At 30.6% G+C, this 20,957-nt stretch overlaps 1 protein-coding gene across 1 annotated transcript in view; it reads right to left on the bottom strand.

Moving 5' to 3' along the window:
• Positions 1–20,957, bottom strand: part of Ipo9 (Importin 9) — an 87,566-nt gene that overhangs the window by 6,737 nt on the left and 59,872 nt on the right. Inside the window, exons 19-23 of the mRNA XM_076476947.1 lie at positions 16,127–16,228; positions 10,638–10,811; positions 3,779–3,945; positions 1,195–1,328; positions 629–747 (exon numbers count right to left, since the gene is read on the bottom strand). Of these exons, the coding sequence (XP_076333062.1) occupies positions 629–747; positions 1,195–1,328; positions 3,779–3,945; positions 10,638–10,811; positions 16,127–16,228 (696 nt within the window). The remainder of the gene's footprint in view (positions 1–628; positions 748–1,194; positions 1,329–3,778; positions 3,946–10,637; positions 10,812–16,126; positions 16,229–20,957) is intronic.

The raw sequence follows: 20,957 nt of genomic DNA, 5'->3' as shown, positions 1-20,957 counted from the left end.
TCAAATTCTGTATGCTTAGTAGTAACATGTAAAAAAAACAACATAGGTGTTACAGTAATTATTACAGAATATAATAATTAAAAAAGTTTAAACATCTGTAATATTTCCTTAAAAATATTGCATGTTAAAAGAATATTTTTTTCAGGATAAAGTCTTGAGATAAGACTTTCTCTCAACCTTAATTAACCAAAGTCACAATATGCTCAACATATACATATATCTTTGAATATATACTGAGCATATGTATGTTAAACACCTTTAAACATCAGAATACCTCTGAAATTATGCAATCCAGACATTTATAAACATTATTAGAACTAGATTCTGTATATGGAATCCACCAGAAAAGTAACTTAAATGCAAGAACATTAAATTGAATATTAAAATACATTTACACTCAGCTAATTTTTTTTTAAGCTTAAAAACACAATTTCTCAAAACTTCACATACAACATCAAGTGCTATTGAAATTTAACATCCCTAAACTCAATTCTTCTACATTAAAAGGAAATATCTATTAAAAATTGGTACATTTATACAACACACAGGACTCCACTGTATCTGTATGGTTGGTTATGTTTTATGTATTAAGCAGACAATGATAGTTAGTTAACATAATAACTAATACCTCAGATTCTTCTTCGTCATCTTCTTGAATCATGGTTTGTTCCATAGCATTTGATAACTCATTTATCAGTAATTTGTAAATCTTCACTAGAACTGGTATCTCCGTCCACTGGTCAGGACCTTCAAGGAAAAAACACTTAACTATCTTTACAGTAAATATTTGTTTAGCTGAGACTTACACCAACACAACTATGGCTGATAATGACTGTCCATTGATATAACAAGACTAGTATCCTCAGAAAAACAATTAAGTCTATTAAAACTGGTATTCAACTCAACCTCTAACAGATACTATCCCCACTCAAAATTTTAATTTAATAGTACCCAGAACTGTTTTTGTAATACTATAATTTGAAAATTAAATTACATTGAAATACTTACAGACATTACATACTGATAATGCATGTGTGTGTACACACACACATATATATAAATAAAGAAAGAGAGATAGAAAGAGCACACTTCACCTATAATATCTTTAAACCTTATCCCATATTTATGTACAAATATCCATTATATCCAATAAGCTATTGTTATGTATATCAAATTATGCACACACTATCTTACTCTGAGAAGTTTTAGAGCGGGTTCGGATTTCTGAAATGGAATTAAAGATTTGTTCTCCTTTGACAGTGATGGTCACCAACCTCTGGTCATTGTTTTCCACTCCATGTTCTAATAACTTGCACAGAGCAAGAGTACTACAAAACAAACAAGTGAGATTTATGCAAATACCAAGTGTTAAAACACAATTTGAAAAGAACAAAAGTAAAATAGAACAATACATGTATTACTATCTACAAAGAGATAAAAACTCCACAATATATTAAAATTTAGATAGTTGTGTCTATTAACAAATCACCTAGTGCTGCATAACTTCATATGTGAAAGTGAATTGCATCCTGTTGAGTTAGAACATAATAAAGAAAATAGCACTGAGGTTGAGGCAGCTTGGGTTAGTGTTAGTGGATATAAAGGAAAAAGTCTTGTAATTGGGATTTATTATAGACTACCAGGTCAGAAAAAAAAAGTTAATGATAAACTGTATAATTAGATCAGAATGGTAGCTGAAAAAAAAATATTATTGGAGATTTTAATTTTAGGAGTACTGACTGGAAAAATGTCAAGTCAAACAATGAGGAATATAGGTTTTTGGAATTTGTTCAGGATAACACCCATGATGGAACCTACAAGAAAAGAAGCTATATTAGGTTAAATATTAGTATCCAATGGGAATGGGAATCCAGTGAGTTGTGGTTGGTGAATAATTAAGTACAAGCAACTACTGCACTATTTAGTTGGGAATTTTATTACATGTAGAATTTAAGGAAGGTTAATTCTGACAAAATGAGACATGATCTGGCTTCTGTAGATTGGACTAAAGAGTTGGAGGGGGATTTTGAACAGATGTGGGAAACATTTAGGAAAAACTGACATACATAGATAATATAGAAATTCTCTACAGAAACAAAAAGGGCAACAGAGCAGAATAAACCAGTACATGTTAGTAAAGTTTTAGGAGATCATACCTCGAATAAACATAATAAATTCAAGAAATTTAAATGTTATGGAAATATTAAGAACTTGGAGGACTACAGGAAGTCAAGAGAGCTGATTAAAAACAAACAGAAAAAAATGTATGGTGGCACATGTAGGTTTTCACAATTCAAATTGCTATTACAATTTCAATGGGAATACATTAAATATTGTGGTTGAAGAAAACGATCTTAGTATTATCGATAAATTAATCACTTAAGTCATCTAAACAGTGTATTTTAGATAGCAATAAGGCTAACAGGATTTTAGGTAGCATCTACAGAAATTTTGAATGCAAAACATATTCTTGTTTCACTATATAGACCATGTGTAAGGCCTCATTTAGACTACTGCATAGAGTTGAGGTTTCCCTTCTTCGAGAAGGACACTGAATTGTTGGAGTGGGTTCAGAGAAGAGCCACTAAGATGATGCCTGGATTGGTAGGACTGTCCCATGAGAAGAAATTAAAATCTCTAAATTTATCTCTGGAGAAGAGAATAGTCAGATGGAATTTCATTGAGATGTTTAAAACTATTCAGGGTACTGATAATATAGATCCACCAAATGTTTTGGTGTTTAGTAGTGAAAACAACAGAACAAGGGGTCAAATTCAAATTTTGGCAGTGTACGAGTCTTCTGCAGTTTAGACAGTATTACTTTTTTAAACAGGATGGTTTGGTTTTTGGAATGTGCTGGCTTCAGGGATGGTGGAAGCTGAAAATTTAACTGAATTCAAGAAAAACTGGATAAATACAAGTAGTTAGCATGGTTATTGTTGGGAGCTGGAAGAGACATATCTGATGGACTAATTAATAAGTTCCTTTTTATCCCTTTAAAATTTTATGAATTCATGTAGCACATTTACTGAAAGACCCCATTTAAATAGCTTATCTCTAATGAGTTAGCAGATTTAGAATTTATGAATTATGTAGTGCAGGAAAATACTTAATGACAGTTTTATGCCTGAAACTTTCAGTACAATACATTATAAAAACTGGATTGCTCAGATTGATTGAGAAAGTCTGTTGGCTTGTTCACAGTCATAATGAAGTGGGGATTTTATAAAGTTGTGAATACATAAAACAATGTTTTATGACAACAAAGTTACAGTATATACAAGCAAACAGGATATAGTAAAATGACACCATTTTATTGTTTTATATAAAGGTCGTAAGTTCATAAGCCTTCTGTCTGACTTGTGCAACATGATATTCTGCTGTTCTTAATAACAAACTGTTTTTTAATTATTCACACAATCCTTTCAATAGCTTGTTACCTGACAAAATACACCCATTATTATGCACTAATTTCTTTTAAAGTACTTTAAAAATGTTATAAAAAGTATATGTAACAATACAAAAAGTTATGAGATTTGCAAAGATGTAGAAATTTGAACATTTTACCATAATGGCTATAACCACTACTATATTTAAAAAAAAAAAAAAAAAGTTATAGGGTTTCACCATTTTGTCAACTACATCTTTTTACTGTTTTATCATGAAGTATTGCTAGAGAAGAAAACCACCCCTAATAGTTCTCCAAATATGGAGAAAGTATGAAAAGTAAAAACAAATAAATAAATAAAAAGTTTATGTGATTAACTACTTAATATACCTGATTTTACTCTCATAGGCACCAAAAAATAGATGTTGGCGTGAACACCACTCAGTGAGAACAAATTCCAAAGCAGATTTTCCTGTTGGGCCTGGAACACCACACAAAAACTCCAAGACGGCATTCATCTGATGATGTATCAAATGTGCAAATACCATAATCAGACTCTGTAATGTAAAATAATAACTTCTTGTCAGAGTAAGCTATGTACTTAGAGAAACCAAAAATCAACTTGGAAACCACAATAACTAATTCAGCATACTTTTCTACTTATAAAGAATAAAAATAATTCTGATCAGTTGGTGTTAATGACACTTTTAGCCAAAATACCTCCATCTACAGCCTATGAAAATGATGCTAAAGATGTAACACCCAAAGTGGGAACATGAGCCTCAGAATTCATGTAGAAGTACATAAATCAAACAAAAGTGTTTGATGTACAATATGCAAGTGTAAGAAAAAATTAAGTTAAAACATTCTTCAACGTAAAGACAAAAAATAAAGAAATCCCACTTTAGAAAATAAACTATTAAAATCACAATTCACAAAACAAATGCCATAATAAAAAACATCTGAACATGAGCACTGCCAAAAGAGAAGTGACAGTTCACTAGAAATCAAGAGGGAGGAGTCACATGCATTATGAGAGCATGTTGCACTCTAATTGGTGGAGGGTTGACACATGATGATTTACATGAGATGCACTGAAACAAGTCAATTCCAATGGAGGGGAGATAAAAGATTTGTGGCATATGTAAAAAAAACAATGGGTATAGAGGGCAGCACTGAATGAGAATAGCTCTTTTTCGGTAAGTGGAAGTCATTTACCATATCAGAATTATTCAGTATAGTAATACTATTGGTATTCAAACACAGGATTAGGGTGTCACCAAGAGTCTACAGCAAAAAAAGACAAAAGACCCAGGAATGTACCTCATTTCTTACTTTTCAAGTGTATTCTTTATTTAGTATTATAAAACTATTATAAAATGTAAAAACAAGGATCCTTTTAGGTTAAATAAAGTTAGATGAGGTAAATTAAAGAATAATAATATTTTCACAGTGTATGTTCATGAGCAGCCCACATATAAGGTAATTTGATAGAGCAACAAGAGCTTCACATTAGTTTACACACAGTTTAAAAGAGCTATAACAGAATAAAATTTAAGTATAAACAAATCAAGTTTTATGTTACAATTTGAAGTCATTCTCAAAAAAAAGAAAAAAAAGAGGCAAATTAGATTTATTTTGGAATTTTTTTTGGTTGGTTACTAGGTCAGACAAATTAACCAATCTTATGTAGACATAAGGTTAGGAAAATATAGTTTTTGAAAAAAAAACAAAAAAACATTTGATATTTATTCAGGAAATTTTATGGACTAAGCAAACAAAATCTGAAATTTTCATATGAAGAGAAGTATTTTTAATCTTAATTGGAAATTCACTTTGCACTTGGAGCAGTCACTACTTTAACATCATACAATTAAACAAAATTTTGGTAAAAATACCTAGTTAAAAATTCTGATTTTTTTGTTTACAAAAGACTTTTTAAGTTTACTGAGAGCTTGTTAAATTTCATGAAGATACAACATACTCTTTCAGATTTATATTATACATACCACCTATGTTCTGAAACATAGAGTTATGGTTTGTGGATCTTCACAGAATTTCAGCAAACATCACAAATCTTTTGTTCTCAAAAACATGAAATTTTTAAAGAAGTATTCTCACTAAAAATTTCCCTGTGTTTAGAAGGAGTCAATGTGTTGACTGCTTTGAGTGCAAAGTGAATTTCATTTTAAGATTAAAAATTATTTTCTTCACATGAAAATTGTCAAATATCATATGGACATCATTAAAACCTCCTAAAAAGTTCACACATTTTTTCAGTGAAACATTATATTTGTTATTTTCTTTACCCTAACTCTTCATGCATCTAGTCAATTTGACCAACCTCATGACCATCTTAAAAATACTAAATAAATCTAAATAACCCTTTTTATTTCTAGAATGACTGAAAACTGTAACAAAATACTACAATTGTTTAATATATATGCAAAAACGGCTCGTTTGGGTTGAGAAAATATTTTACATAGAAGAGCAAACAACGTTTCGACCTTCTTCGGTCATCGTCAGGTGCACAAAGAAAGAGGTAACTGACCGGAAGCTGACCACACGTTTGAAAAGGGTTGTGTAACTGAGTGTCGGAATGTAGAGGGCAGTATTAGATGTTTGAATATACAATTTTATTTTATTTTATTATATTATATTAATATAGGTATAAAGGGCGTTCCTTTATATTGGTTTAAAAACATAAAAATTCTAAAAGCAGATAAAGGTAACGCTATAGTCATAATGAACACGAATGAATACATCCAAAAAATGAATAACATCCTATCAGACACGAACAAATTTAAACCAATACACACAAATCCAACAAAGACACACGAGACGCAACTGAACAAATTGCTACTACAAATGAAAAAAGCCAACACAATTTCACAAACACTTTATTCCTACCTACGTAAAACCGACTCACACACACCGCAAATATACGGCATCCCCAAACCTCATAAACCAGATTGTCCATTACGACCAATAATGTCCACATACGAATCGTTTAATTACAATCTTGGTAAATACATAGCATGGGCATTCTCCAAATATGTAACATCAGCCAGCTCATTCATCAAAGACTCTTTTAATTTCAAGTCTAATCTAAATCAACTTAATCATAAAGCCTTAATGGCCAGTTTCGATGTTATATCCCTCTTTACAGAAGTTCCAACCACTGAAGCCTGCAAGATAGCCTTAGAACTCTATATCCGAGACCCTAACCCAACCATAGACATTCCCAGTAACCAGTTAGCAACCCTCATAGAATTCACCACGATAAAGACAAACTTCATGTTCAACAACCAAAACTATATACAAACAAATGGCCTAAGCATGGGCAACCCAGTATCACCAGTTCTAGCCAATATTTTTATGACACAAGTTGAAACACAAGCAATTAACACAGCATTACATCCACCACTATACTGGTACAGATATGTAGATGACACGGTTATGGGATTCAAATCTACAGAACACATACTTAATTTTTTCAATCACATTAACTCTATACATCCCAACATTAACTTCACATGTGAACAGGAAGAAAGCAATCAAATATCATTTCTTAACCTCAAAATTACAAGAACCGACACACAATTCAAAACAGAAATCCACCGAAAAATCACCCATACTGGACTATACATTCCTTGGGACTCAGCACATAAAACAAAACAAAAACTCAACATACTAAGAAACCAAATAAACACAGCCATAAAACTATGCTCACCAGATAAAATTAACGATGAATTAGACAAAATAAAACAATACTTCATCAACATCAATAAGTTTCCACCACAAACCGTAGAAAACATTATACGCACCCACCAAGACAGAAAGCAAAATCAACCAACTAAAGTAAATATATCTCACGAATCAAAAAATCACGAAACCATATACTGCTGTATACCATATATTCCTGACATCAGCAAACAAATAACCAACATTTGGCAAAAAACTAGTAACAAAATATGACATTCCAGTTAATACCAAATTTATTCAAAAACCAGGCACAAAACTGAGGTCTATACTATGTAAAAACTACACTGACAAACACCACACCAACATTATTTACAAAATACAATGTGATAACTGCCACGACTTCTATATTGGAGAAACAAGTAGAAAAATGGAAACCAGATTCAAAGAACATAAAAAGTCACCTTCACACGTTTTCGAACACTGCAAGTCAAATAAACACAACATAACCATAGAAAACACTCAAATACTAAATAAAGAAACAAACATAAACAAACGCAAAATTAAAGAAGCCTTACTTATACAACAACTTAAACCCAAAATAAACCAATATAAAGGAACGCCTTTATACCTATATTAATATAATAAAATAAAATAAAATTGTATATTCAAACATCTAATACCGCCCTCTACATTCCGACACTCAGTTACACAACCCTTTTCAAACGTGTGGTCAGCTTCCGGTCAGTTACCTCTTTCTTTGTGCACCTGACGATGACTGAAGAAGGTCGAAACGTTGTTCGCTCTTCTATGTAAAATATTTTCTCAACCCAAACGAGCTGTTTTTGCATATATATTTCTCAACAAGTGGGTTTCTCGACATCACTGACTACAATTGTTTATCCTAAATAGCTTAGTCTGTAATAGTATCCATTTGTTTCTAATTAAATGTTATCAATTTCTTGTCCTTTGAACTGTGTTTAACAAACAGCCCCACCTTACAGAAGTTGCAAGTCACTCAGCAAATATGTAGCTCACATTACTTTAAGTTATGCACAAGCTACTCATGAGAATCCATCTTTTATTTTTTATCTTACCTTTCTAACCTAACAAATTTCTAATTTTTACATTTTAATTACTTTTACAACAATAAAAATAATACAGATTAAAAATAAGAACTATTGTACTTTTCTGGATATTCTTTTTGTTTTGCTGTAACTTGTAAAGGAAACATAACCCTATGTTTTTTATGCTAATTGTACCACTATACTAAATATTTACTTAATTAAATGATGCACCTATAACTATCATAATTTTTCTTGCTTTCTAACAATGCAATAAGAGTCATTAAAAATTTAGCCAATCTTAATAATGTGTTTCCCATGGTAACTAGAAGCAAAACAAAATTTTATGCACAGAAAACAATGTAATATGGCATTTGACAAATTAAAACTATACTTTCTGTTAGTTATAAATAATATAGTATTAAACATCACAGAGAACTATAGGCAATTTATGAAAAAAAGCATGTAACAAGTGGGCATGATAGGTGGGATCTAATTTAATAGTTTTTGACTCTGTAACCAAATAACATTGAAGGCTATAAAAATTATGCTTTGCTGAAAAATAACTATATTATAAGAATTAATTAATGTTAAATACCATATCTCTGATGATGGTAAATAAATTACATAACAGGAAGACTTAGAAAGTCTAGATATTTCTTTATAAAATTAAGAACTTAAAACTTATAATAATATTAAAATTTGATTTATTAACTACATTTTGATGCCAAGTTTATTTGTAAATCATGATAATAAAGTATTTTAAATAAATTTTGAATGTAACTAAATACTTTTTCATGGGTAAAATGAGAACTGACAGATTACGAATGTAAAGTTCACCTAGCACATACTATTTCACTTCAAACCAGATAAAACCTTGCTTTCAGGCCCCAAAATTTCAACTATTTTTACACTGGTATTATTCATTGTTTACAGAATTAATTAGTCAACAGGTAAACCACTATTTTACAGCAAAAGGTTTAAATATTTAGTATAAGAATAAGTGCAGAGAAAACAAACAAATATAACAAACACAACTGATTACTATTAACACTGTACAAACCCCCCACATCTTTCAGATTGAAATAACAATAACCAAACAAATCTGAGGAAAGAAAAGCAAATAAAACTCAAATTAAAATATTACAGTGCACAGTCCACACTTACAATAAAGGATTTATTAAAAACACACCACTTTAGAGTAGGTTTTAGCCCTTTCCAAGCTGCTCTCATAAGCTATATATTCTTTACAACAGACCATTAACAAATTTATAACATTATTATAAAGAGGTATTTCTGCTGCATGACAGTCATAAAACAGTCTCATATATATAGGGTAATTTAAGACAAAATGCAATTTTCATACACAGTTATTACAACAAAATTCAAAGGCTTCTTAAGGAATTCCAAGGAATATCAGCAACTGATATTCAAGACATTTTTGATAACAAATAGTTTTACACAACTCACAGGATCTAAAATACTTCACTTTCATGGTTTCTTGTAGAAGAATTGGAAGATACCCTCAAATGACTGCTAACTTCTTCTAAAAGAATTCAGTATACAAAAGCCTTCATATTCATATAATTGTTTTCAGTACAATCTCATCCACCTTGCTAAGATCAATTACTCTGTTGCAAATGGCACAATGTGCATCATACAGACTTCCTCTGTGTTCTCTGTCCAAAATATTTGTAATTCATCTTGATCTAACCACTTCTAATTGAATATACATTTCTCCAAGATAAATAAGATAATCCAACATTCAATTCACAACAAAAGGCTTAGAGCAAACAGTAAAAAAATAAATGTATATATAATTGTAACCATTTTCTCTGTTACTATTACTCCTCACACTTAACATGCTGTGACACACCAACACTAGATATACCATTTAACTGAGATGGTTCTACATGCCATAAAAATATTACAAGAGATCACACTATGGTTAAACCATGCAAAAGGTGAATGGACAATTGATAAAAATAATCTATTGACTAATTGAACCTGCCAAAATTCTGAATAACCCAATATATAAATAAAGATGCAGTACAACAGAAATTTTATACATTACTGTGATTTAAGGATTTTCCGGCATCAAGTGAATTTTTCAAGACAGTCACTTAAAAGTCCTGTGTGAACTTTGTATTATTCTAAGAAGAAATAGATAACTTTTCTGATCACATCCTACTACGGAAAGTAACATCTAAGGTTGAATTAGCATATAACTTTGACGAAGATTAATGTGTTCCAAGTTAAAACATTTTAGGAAAAATTAATTTTTTTAAACACAAAATATAAACTAGAGGAAAGTGAAATAATATGTAATATCTTTATCACTAGACACAATTCTGATATTGAAATGTTCGACAAAAGTATTCTAAGCCTTTAAATGATAATTTAAATATAACATTAAAGAAAAATTATTTTCTCATACATACACACACTTTGCAAGAGATAGACAGACAATAGAAACTACTAACCTGTATAACACTTAAAGTTTCTGTTTGCTGCATTTTGCTTAATACAGCTCTTAACAACAGTTCCGTTTTATCAGCAAGTGAAGTCCCTGCTTTGGCTATCAACGATGACACCAGACGACCAACAAATGCTGCTGAGGACTCGGGTGTCTTAGGGTCAAGGAGATGTTGTGCTACCTATATTTGTAGGAAACAAACAGAACCTTGTTTTACACATCTTATTTGTACCAATATTGTAATAGTATCAAAGACTAAAGTTGGACTAAATATTTTTGTGATTCAACATTTCTACACAAAAATCGTAAGGTTTAAAATTTAGCAATCCATCCAATCTACTTTAATAACATTTCATTCTGTAAGTTTTTTTCCTTAAAAAAATAGACATAATAAATTACACAAAAAATTATGCAACTAAAAAGTAATAAGCAATTACACTTAGTAAGCTATCAAAAACTAAAGACAAGTGAAATAATGACTGATATTTCATCCTTGACAAACTTCTACTTATGCCCACATATTTCAACTCTATTTTTTTTCTGGCTATTGTATTTAGCACCAAAAGAACAAAAATCCAACAACAACAAAATAATTATCCTAAAAAGTTGGTGTGTGAGAACACAAAGGAAAACAAAAATAATTCTAAAATACTTGAAGACAAAATTAAAGCTAAACTATTTAAAGTTCAACTACTTATTGGTAGAAAGCTTGCACAAGCTTAAGAAGAAATGGCCAAACTTAATAAAGATTTTTCAATGATGAGAATATGAATAAAAAATGAAACACTTTTGAAAAAATGAAACAGTTTGACACCCAACTTCCTTCCAAAATAATTCAGGAATTAGAAGATAAACATTATTCTTTATTTTTTACATAATAAAATAATTGAAAATTATTTTAGGTGTATCACTACTTTTTTAAAAATTATGATTGTAATGTTAGTGAAAAAAAACAACACTGAGAGATTAATTATAAACAACACAGACAAAAAAAATTAAATATCTGATGTGATAAAAATTCCAGACTGAAATGTAGTGCTGACATGATTTAACAGTAGATCAACAGTATGAACTGCAACTTTTGTGGCAACAGTAACAGTGACTATCAACAATTTATGACAGTATTAAATAATTTTAATTAGCCAAAACTGCAATCAAAATTTCACCAAATAATAAAATAGATAATAAATTCACACAGAAATATAAAATATACAAAAATATCAATTTAAATTTGTACTGTGAGTGCAATGTACATGTGACAGACACAACTATAAAAAAAACAAAAAACATGAGTCTACAACTACAAACATACATCTAACTTTCTTTTTGCATAATAGTATCCATCTTGATAAATATTTATGAAAATATCTACTGAGGTCAAATGAGATGTTTGAAAATATAAGTCTCTTACAGCAGACACTATAAGAGGTTATATGCAAACTACACAAAGCTACATTTAAATACAAATACAAACCACATCACATCAAACAGCAACATTATCGTGATGCTGTAAGTACAATTATTAATGAATGTTTTGAAGATTAAAGTAAAGATTATCAGAGTAATAGGAAGCTTACTGATACCAAGCCACTACTTCCTTATTAACTATTAAATACCACTAACTTTTAGACAGAATTTTCATTGTTCATCCCATGCCAATAACACACTATTTCATCACTTCTTATGAGGATCATGATTTCCTATTCAACTGATAATAGAAATTGTTTAAAGAAACAATGAATCTAGATAAAAAAAAAACCATTATTATTTCATCATTTTTCAAGATAGCTTTACAAGTCATAAATGTATCCAACTGTTTCATACTCACATTAAAATAAGCTAAAGTGGCATATTCTTAAACATTTAGCAATTCCAGTCACAACTTGTCATATGTCATACCACCAATTAGTTTTTATTCTACCAAATACAGTGGTACCTCGGTTCTTGAACTTAATCCGTTCCAGAAGGCTGTTCGAAAACCGAATCACATTTTCCCATAAGAAATACTGTAAATTAAATTAATCCGTTACAGACCTACAAAAATTACACATTATGAAGCATTTTAAGTAAAAATATTGCTTATTTATACCTGTATAATAATACTTACATGCATAAAGTCAACCACAAAAACTATAAACACAATAAAAAAACAATAAATGAAAATTTAACTGCACTTTACCTGTGCTGAGGAGAGCTGATGGCATAAGTGAAAGGTGGTGAGAAACATGGAGAGTAGGAGGGTTATTGTTTAGAAGGAGAGTCACCTTCCATAAAAACGTCAGGTAACTCTCCTTTTGGGGTTCCTTCTCTTTTCTGTCTCTTTGCAATGCTACAATCTGCTTGAGACTCACTGGACCTATTTCTCACTAAAATCTTGTCTAATGAGGTTTGTTTCTGCCTAGCACCCTCCCCATGTCTTTCCATACTATGTATGCCACTTCTCTTCCTAAATTTTTCAAACCACCCCTACTAGCCTTAAAGGCATCAATTGTATCAGCACTCGTTCCATGGGTGTTTTTTAGGAGGTCAGCATGCAACTGCTTTGCTTTCTCACAAATGATGGTCTCAGAAATGCTATCACCAGCTAACTGTTTTTTGTTTACCCAAATTAACAACAGTTTTTCTACCTCTTCCATTGTTTGTGATCTTTGTTTCGTAAGCGCTGTCACTCCTTTTGCAACATCAGTTCCTTTGATGACCTCTTTATTTTTCAGTATGGTGCAGACTGCAGACTTCACCATACCAAACTGTGTAGCAAGGCCAGACACGCGAACACCACTCTCATACTTCGCTATGAGATCTTTTTTCACCTCTATTGTGACTCTAACATCTTTTCTCTTTGGTTTGCTGCTTTTATTATCTTTCTTTGACCCCATGGTGGCTTATTTCATCAGAATATTTAGAGAAAAAAGAAAAAGGAGAATGTTCACAGCAGATTTTAGCAGGGGTGTGGGCTGAGCGACAAGTGCAGGTAAAATGTTTTGGGCAAGCTTGGCGTGGGCTGAAAATGGTCGAAGGGTCATCAGTTGGGTTATTTCGGGGGTTTGGGCCACAACAGCTTGGTTCGAGAAACAAGTTTATGTTCAACAACCAAGACATTTTTTTCTCAAACAACGTGTTTGAAAACCAAATTGTTTGAGAAGGGAGTCGTTCAAGAACCGAGGTACCACTGTATTATAACCAAGAATTATGAAATTGTTAATAGAATTTCATGTGGGCTAACAGCAGAGTGCACTGTCATCATAATGACATGGAGTATCATTAGTAATAGAATTTCATGTGGGCTAATAGTAGAGTGCACTGTCATCATAATGACATGGAGTATCATCAGTAAGCCTTGCTGGTTTGGAAGTATCCTGAATAGGATCTAATACCATTGCACCATACTGAAATGCTACTTGTTTCACCTGAGTATGATGTGATGAGGTATGGCAAACTCTGTCCAGCAGATACACCTTGACATTCTCATCAGCCAAAGTAAACTAAGCCATGGACACATTAATGAGCATTTTACTGTTCCAATAAAACCACTCTATAAAGTCTCAGAAATTTCAAGCTGCTTACAGCCACTGTAACTCTCATTTATTGTCCTATGCTCCTACTGTTATGATATAGACACCAAAAACAACACAATGAGACACCCACCAACTTTGCTGTCCAGAGGGCAGATCAAGAATTTAGACATATCTTTCACCATTTCTGTCAAAAGCTTCAAGTATAAGGGAGTGTCTTTCCTAGTATTTGAAACATTCTCCTATCTAATTCTCTCTCTATCCATGACTTCCTCTACATACAAGTTCTAAATGGTTTTTTGAAAGTGCTTACTTTGATCACTCACTATTAAGGAACATTATATGTAAACAGAAGGTCAAGCATAAAAAGATGTATAGTTAAAACAAACTCGACAATAACAATTTTTTAATAAAATATGGTTTTGAAAGTATTCACAAAATATAGATTCCAGAAACACTGTGTAGAGAATAATCAAACATGGATAACATAGTAAAAAAAAAACATGTACAAATGAACATTTTTATTTGACAATCCATATTATCAAAATTTTTCCAACATTAGAAGAATTTAAATGTAAAGAAAAATCTGAACAATAATTTTCAGTAAGTTATAAAGAGGTTAAGTATTTCATAAAAATAGAGGTGGAGCCTTAGGTCTTAGAGTAAATATCACCATAACCAGTCATGCTCTGTCTGAAGACCACATACCTTTACAATAACAGTTTTCATTGCAAAAGGCTCCTTTACCAGGCCATCATATCTGAAGTGAACATTTTCTCTTTGCCTGCTTTCCATAAGCCACTTAGTGTATGAAGGCAATAGGTTCCCAGTTCCTGTTTCAACAGTCTGATCACATAAAAAGTTGGAGACATCCAGAGACTTGATCAGTATGTTTGCATATTGAATAGCATAAATACATCATTTCATTTTCCAACTGCTTGAGGTATGCTACCACTGAATGGACCTGCTGTTGAACAGCTTATGCTGCTTAATGAAGATTTTCTTTGATTATGTTGGATATTGTTATCTAGAACACATGGACAGCTTTTGTCATTGACCTTCAGCTTCCTGAATTCTCACTTGTGTCAAAGGAAAAATACAATTTACTCACTGGGGTACAATTTAGTGCAAGTTTCCTTCTGTATGGTTCTAATGCCTTAAGATGGTCCATATTTTTTGTTTTTCAATGCCATTAAAAAAGAAGCAATATCACAGCATTTGAAATGATAAATATTTAACTGGAACACATTCATGGTCTTGGTGTATGAATATTTTGTATTGGAAAAGGCTGTTATATACCATTCTCAAAAGTGATAACTAGTTGGTGAGATCACACGACTTACAAAATATTCCACAATGCAGATTATGTTACATATTGTTCTGCAGTGATTATCAACTGCAATTGTCTCATGACTTGGTTATTCACATATTCAAATTCATTTTAATGTACTGCAATCACTTACACTGAAAATTATTATAAAACTAAGCCAAAAGTAAGAATAAGGTGAGTAGAGTCTGATGTTCATGGAAATAAAAATAAATATCTTTAACTAAAAGATTGCCATGGTTAACTGTCTACATAAGAAAATATATTATTATTGGAACATTTTTATTTTTAAGATTTTACTGATGTACAAGAGCAAATTATTTATAAAGCAATATAATTAATTGCCACAGATATTGTAAAATTATCTTAAAATAAGTTTTCTAAAGGATTGAAAAAACAAAATACACCAACCCAAAGTTAAACTATCACAGAAAATTCAAGTTAAGCTTCTTTCTGCTATTACACATTCAAGTTGCAATGTGCATTTCCTTTTCTTTTTTTCCTGTCTCTAAGAATTAAAAATTTAAATGTTCATAGTTAATCACAAACAAGCTCCTGGAAAACTAGAATTTAATGTGTTCAAAACATAAGATATCTTGAAAAAGTTTTGTGGATATTATTTTCAAAATACAAGCTCTATTTCATTTTAGCAGTTACCTGTAGAGTATAATAAAGCCCATTGTGACCAACTTCATCATGCCAGGCTGTAATCTGTTCTAGAGCTACAGAAACATATGCTCGTAAACATTCCCCTCCATTCTGAAAGGTAAAGGAATATACATTTTAAAACTCAGTACAATAAATCTTCACTGATGGATAAGAATAACTGTTTAACTTCTCAGTGTTTGATTATTTACAAACATGGTATAGTGGTTCTCTTACAACAATATTTTGTTTTACAGACAGGTAAATATAAATTCAATAATTGTGTATATACCTAAGTACAAGATAACAGGATTAGAAATACATCTTACAGAACTTGGTTTTTAAAAAGCTACATATTGATCTGTGTGAAAAGAATAAACAAATCAAAAATTTAAAAAAACAACTTAAAATGCAACTACAACTTACAAATATCAAATTGATTAGTCAAGTGGTTAGCCTTCTCTACAAAGTAAACAGGAAATAAAGTTGTTAATTAATTGAGGTTACAATCATGAATAAATAACATTTTCTTATTTAAATGTCAAAATTGATTGTCTTTCATTGATTCTTAGGGCTTTTACATTAACATAGAAAAACAACCATGTACAAGAACATTTTTAATTTGCCAATCCATGTTATCAAAATTTTTCCAATACAAAAAAAGGATTTAAAGCGTACAGAAAAATCTCACCAATAAAGCTATGTAAGGGAATAAACAACTTGTTAGATAAAATGTTTCCATAGAAGTGTTGCAAAACTGTATATAAATTAGTTTTAATGGCTGATTATTTTTGTCAAATATTATAAGTAACAGCTACTGTTATATTCTTAATGACTAACAAGAGATTAGGAATGTTTCATTCACTTTTATGTCATTTCCTGACTGGTTTTTAAGCTAAATTTGACAGCCAAGGAGGAAAAAGATTTAGTATATTGTATTAGTTGTTTAAATCTAGTTTTTAGCAATGAAAAAAATCTTCAAATATGTGCTAACTCTTCCAGAAGTAAAGAAAAGTTATCTTGGCAGGTTATAAATAAAGCCAGAACTCTGCATCATTCTATAAAAAACATTTGTCATTTAATAGGTTTTCATTTGATTTTAAGTTAGAATTTACCTTTAGTTTAATGGCCCATCCACTCTGTCAGAATTCAATAACTAATGATTGCCTTTTAACTCTTACTAAACCACAGATATTTCACTGATATCCTAACTGTTTTACTTCTCACCAAATTACATGAAGTATATTTATGGAGTAAACAAAAATTCATATAAAATGAGTTAACATTTTCATCATCTATAGCTTATCAAATTCCCAAAATTTTGTTATAAAAGTTTTGAAAAAAACATTCCAAATACTTCATCTTGCAAATCAACTTTTTTCACTGTGGACTTCAGTCAGTCAAGTCTCTTTTAATGATGATATTCACATTTATATTCATCAGTGTATTTCTCTTCATTTCTTTTTTTCTTTTGCATACTTCAGCAGTTATTATTTCTAGTAGTGAACCTTAAATTTCAAAGCTTCAACTAAAATCTTTATCAATAGCTAAGGACTTGACCTTTCAAAATAGCATCACCATTACTTTTATCTGGCAAGGTATTGTGATTTTTTTTGTTCCCAACATACTTGATCAAAACCAATTTAATTTAAACAATAAATACTAATCAATACATAAGTTGTTTGTATGTAGTGCTTCAATTAAAGAAACACAAGTATAATATTAATTAATTAATTAATATGAGTCACTGGTAGTTTTTGCTATCACCTACAGTATCAGCCTAACCTAACTAAACTTACCTTTCCTTGTTATAAAATACTTCTGTAGCTTTCAATCAGACATATAACACAAAAACATTTTCAGCAATGAAGTAAATATTTAAGGATCTGTAGTTTGTCTCTTAGTCTTCCATTTCATTTGTTCATCCTATCAATAGCTCTAGGTAATCACTTTCTCAAGAATCCATAAATTATGCTCAAACACTTTCTTTACGTTTATATAAATAATTTATAATCTGTTCAATTCAATTGCATTTAAACATTGCTTACACTTTACATGTTATCACTTTATAAATTAATTACAAATTCTACACCAAAGAACCTAGTAGAAACACTGATATTTTAGAAATCTTGTCAACTTCAAATACAGAAATGATAGAGAGTATGGAAACTGGGGAACATCTGGGTGCAAGTGATCACTGCTCTATTAAATTCAATATTTTGCTGCATATGAAAATAAGGAATGATGATATTTTGGTTACAAATTTCAAAAAAAGCAAATTTTGAAAAGTTGCAATAAGAATTACCTATTGTGAGTTGGGCAGCTGAGTTATTTGGAAACACTGACCAAATTTGAATAAATTTTTAAATATTGATAATAAAAATATTTCTCAGAAAAAAAGAGTAGCAGCAAGTTAAAAACACCAGGTTGGCACACAAAGGGTATAAGTAATAAAATTAAATAAAAGCATTATAAATATAAGAAGTTGAAATTGAATGGTATGATAAGAGACTTAGAAGATTATAATAGATTAAGAAAGTTGGTGGAACAGGAAATTAGGACATTAAAAAGAACATATGACAAAAGATTGATTGAGAATGTAAACATTAACAGTAAGGATTTCTCAAAATACCTCAGGGTAAACAATCTGTTAGGATGGGATACTGGTAGGGCCCTTGAAGGATGATAAAGAAAAGTTTGTATTTGATGATTAAAAGGCATCTGGGTTTTTAAATTTTAATAATGAACTTAAGTATTATTCTACGTCTTTAACAGCTGATGTATGGAAATGAGATCAATGAAGATAACTGTATTAATTATTAGATGGTTAAGAAAAAATGATAAGGCTTCTGGGCCAGATAATATTTCCCCAAGGGTTTTGAAGGAGGTTAATGACTGGATATGTGAGCCACTTGGTAATATTTTTGTCAGTTTTTGAGTAGTGGTTTCAGAGGATTGGGAGTTAACTAATACAATTCCTCTTTTAAAGGAAACTGATAAAAATTGTCACAGTAATTCTGGATCAATCAATCTTACATCAGTTGTGGGAAAAAGTTTTGAAATTACTGATAAAAGTTGCTTTAGAAAGTCATTTAACAAAGTTTAGAGTTTTATTAGATTATAAACCTGGTTTAACTAAAAGAAAATCTTACCTTACAATTATTTTGACATTGTTTGAAAAACATTACTGCTTAAGTTGATTGCATAAAGTGTAGATTTGGTGTATCTGAATTTTCAGAAAGTATTTGACAATGTGTCAAATAAGAGACTTGGAGATGTGAGAGAAAAGTTATCAAGTTGGATAGAGAAGTTGCTGGATGGAAGAAAGCAGAAGATTGTTAAAATGGAGTTCAATCAAACTGGATTAATGGTCACAAGCTGAGTCTGTGCAAGGCTTGATTTTAGGACCTTTGCTCTTTTTGATTTACATCAATGACAGATGAAGGAATGATCAGTAAGTTACTAAAATCTGCTGATGATATTAAAGTCTTCGGTTTTTTTAGATGTGAGAAAGATGCTGCTGTTTTATATAAGGATTTAGATTATTTGGTGAGTTAGGCAAATAAATGGCAAATAGTTTTTAATTATTGCATGTAAGTTATCATAATTGCAATTATAAGAATAATTTGGATGTGAATAACCTTAATCCTTCTATTATGAGTTGAAAGAAAGGGATATTGGTGTAATAGCTGGTCATTCTTTAAAGCCATTTAAGTAATGTACTGCTGCTAGAGGAAGGACAACTAAAAGTTTAGGTTGTATCTACAGAAATACTGATTACAAATCTAAAGAAATCATAATTTCATTGTACAGGTCACTGGTTAGGTCACATTTAGAACACCGTGTTCAACCTTCAGCTCCTTACCTCATGAAATACATTGAATTTTTTAAAAGGATTCAGAGAAGAGTTACTAGAATGGTGCCTTGCAATGGAACAGTTGTCATGTGAGGAGAAGCTGAAACCTCTTAAATTGTTTTCTCTTGAGTAAGGAGGGATCTGATTGAGGTGTTTAAGATTGTAAAGGAAATTAATAGTGTTGATGCATTATCTTTTTCATACTTAAAAGTGAGAACAGTAGATTAGGATATACAAATATAAATTTTGGCAAAGGTAGAGTCATCTTCAGATAAATAAGTCTTATTTTTCTAACAGGAAGTTTGCCATTTGAAATGGTTGTCTTTGGATATTGTGGAGGCAGTAAATGTAGGCAAGAGTATAGATAAAACTTGGTAAATATAAAAATGAAAATGGCTGGTTTTGAAATTCTTCTTTCTTTAAATTTATTTATTAATAGTTTTAGTTTAGCTTAGAAAATGGAACAACTGAGGTGGACCAATAAGTCCCATGTTGTACCAAAACATTATGTTCTGTTATAAAAGGTCAGAATGAAGAGTTGTAGTAATAACACTAACAGAGAATAAAAATCATGGGAGAAATAACACATGGAAAACTATATTCTCAAGGAATAATAGGTTTCTTAGCAAATAAAAACACAAGCTTTGAGCAAAATAGGCAAAAATATTCTAACAAAATCTGCAAATAAATTGAAATTTTTTTATCATTTTTCTTTGTGAATTATAATGAGTAAAATAAAATGAAAATTATTAATTCTAAAATATGTCTCATTAAAATTATTGAAATACAGTTAGTACTATCATTTTTACATAAATTTTGAAACCTTATATGCAGTTATGCACTTGGCATTTGAAAGTACCTGCTGGTCTGATAGAGTTAAGTATTGACTTGTACCATAACTTAAGACAACACGTACACTATAATTCAGATAAAATTCAGAAAAATAACTCTCACAAACAGATCCAGATATAGTTTTGTGACAAAACT

Source organism: Tachypleus tridentatus, chromosome 13 (genome assembly GCF_004210375.1).
Source record: "Tachypleus tridentatus isolate NWPU-2018 chromosome 13, ASM421037v1, whole genome shotgun sequence".
Classification (NCBI taxonomy): Eukaryota; Metazoa; Arthropoda; class Merostomata; order Xiphosura; family Limulidae; genus Tachypleus; species Tachypleus tridentatus.
The sequence above is the reverse complement of the archived record's forward strand: the minus strand, read 5'-3'. Positions and strand labels throughout refer to the sequence as shown.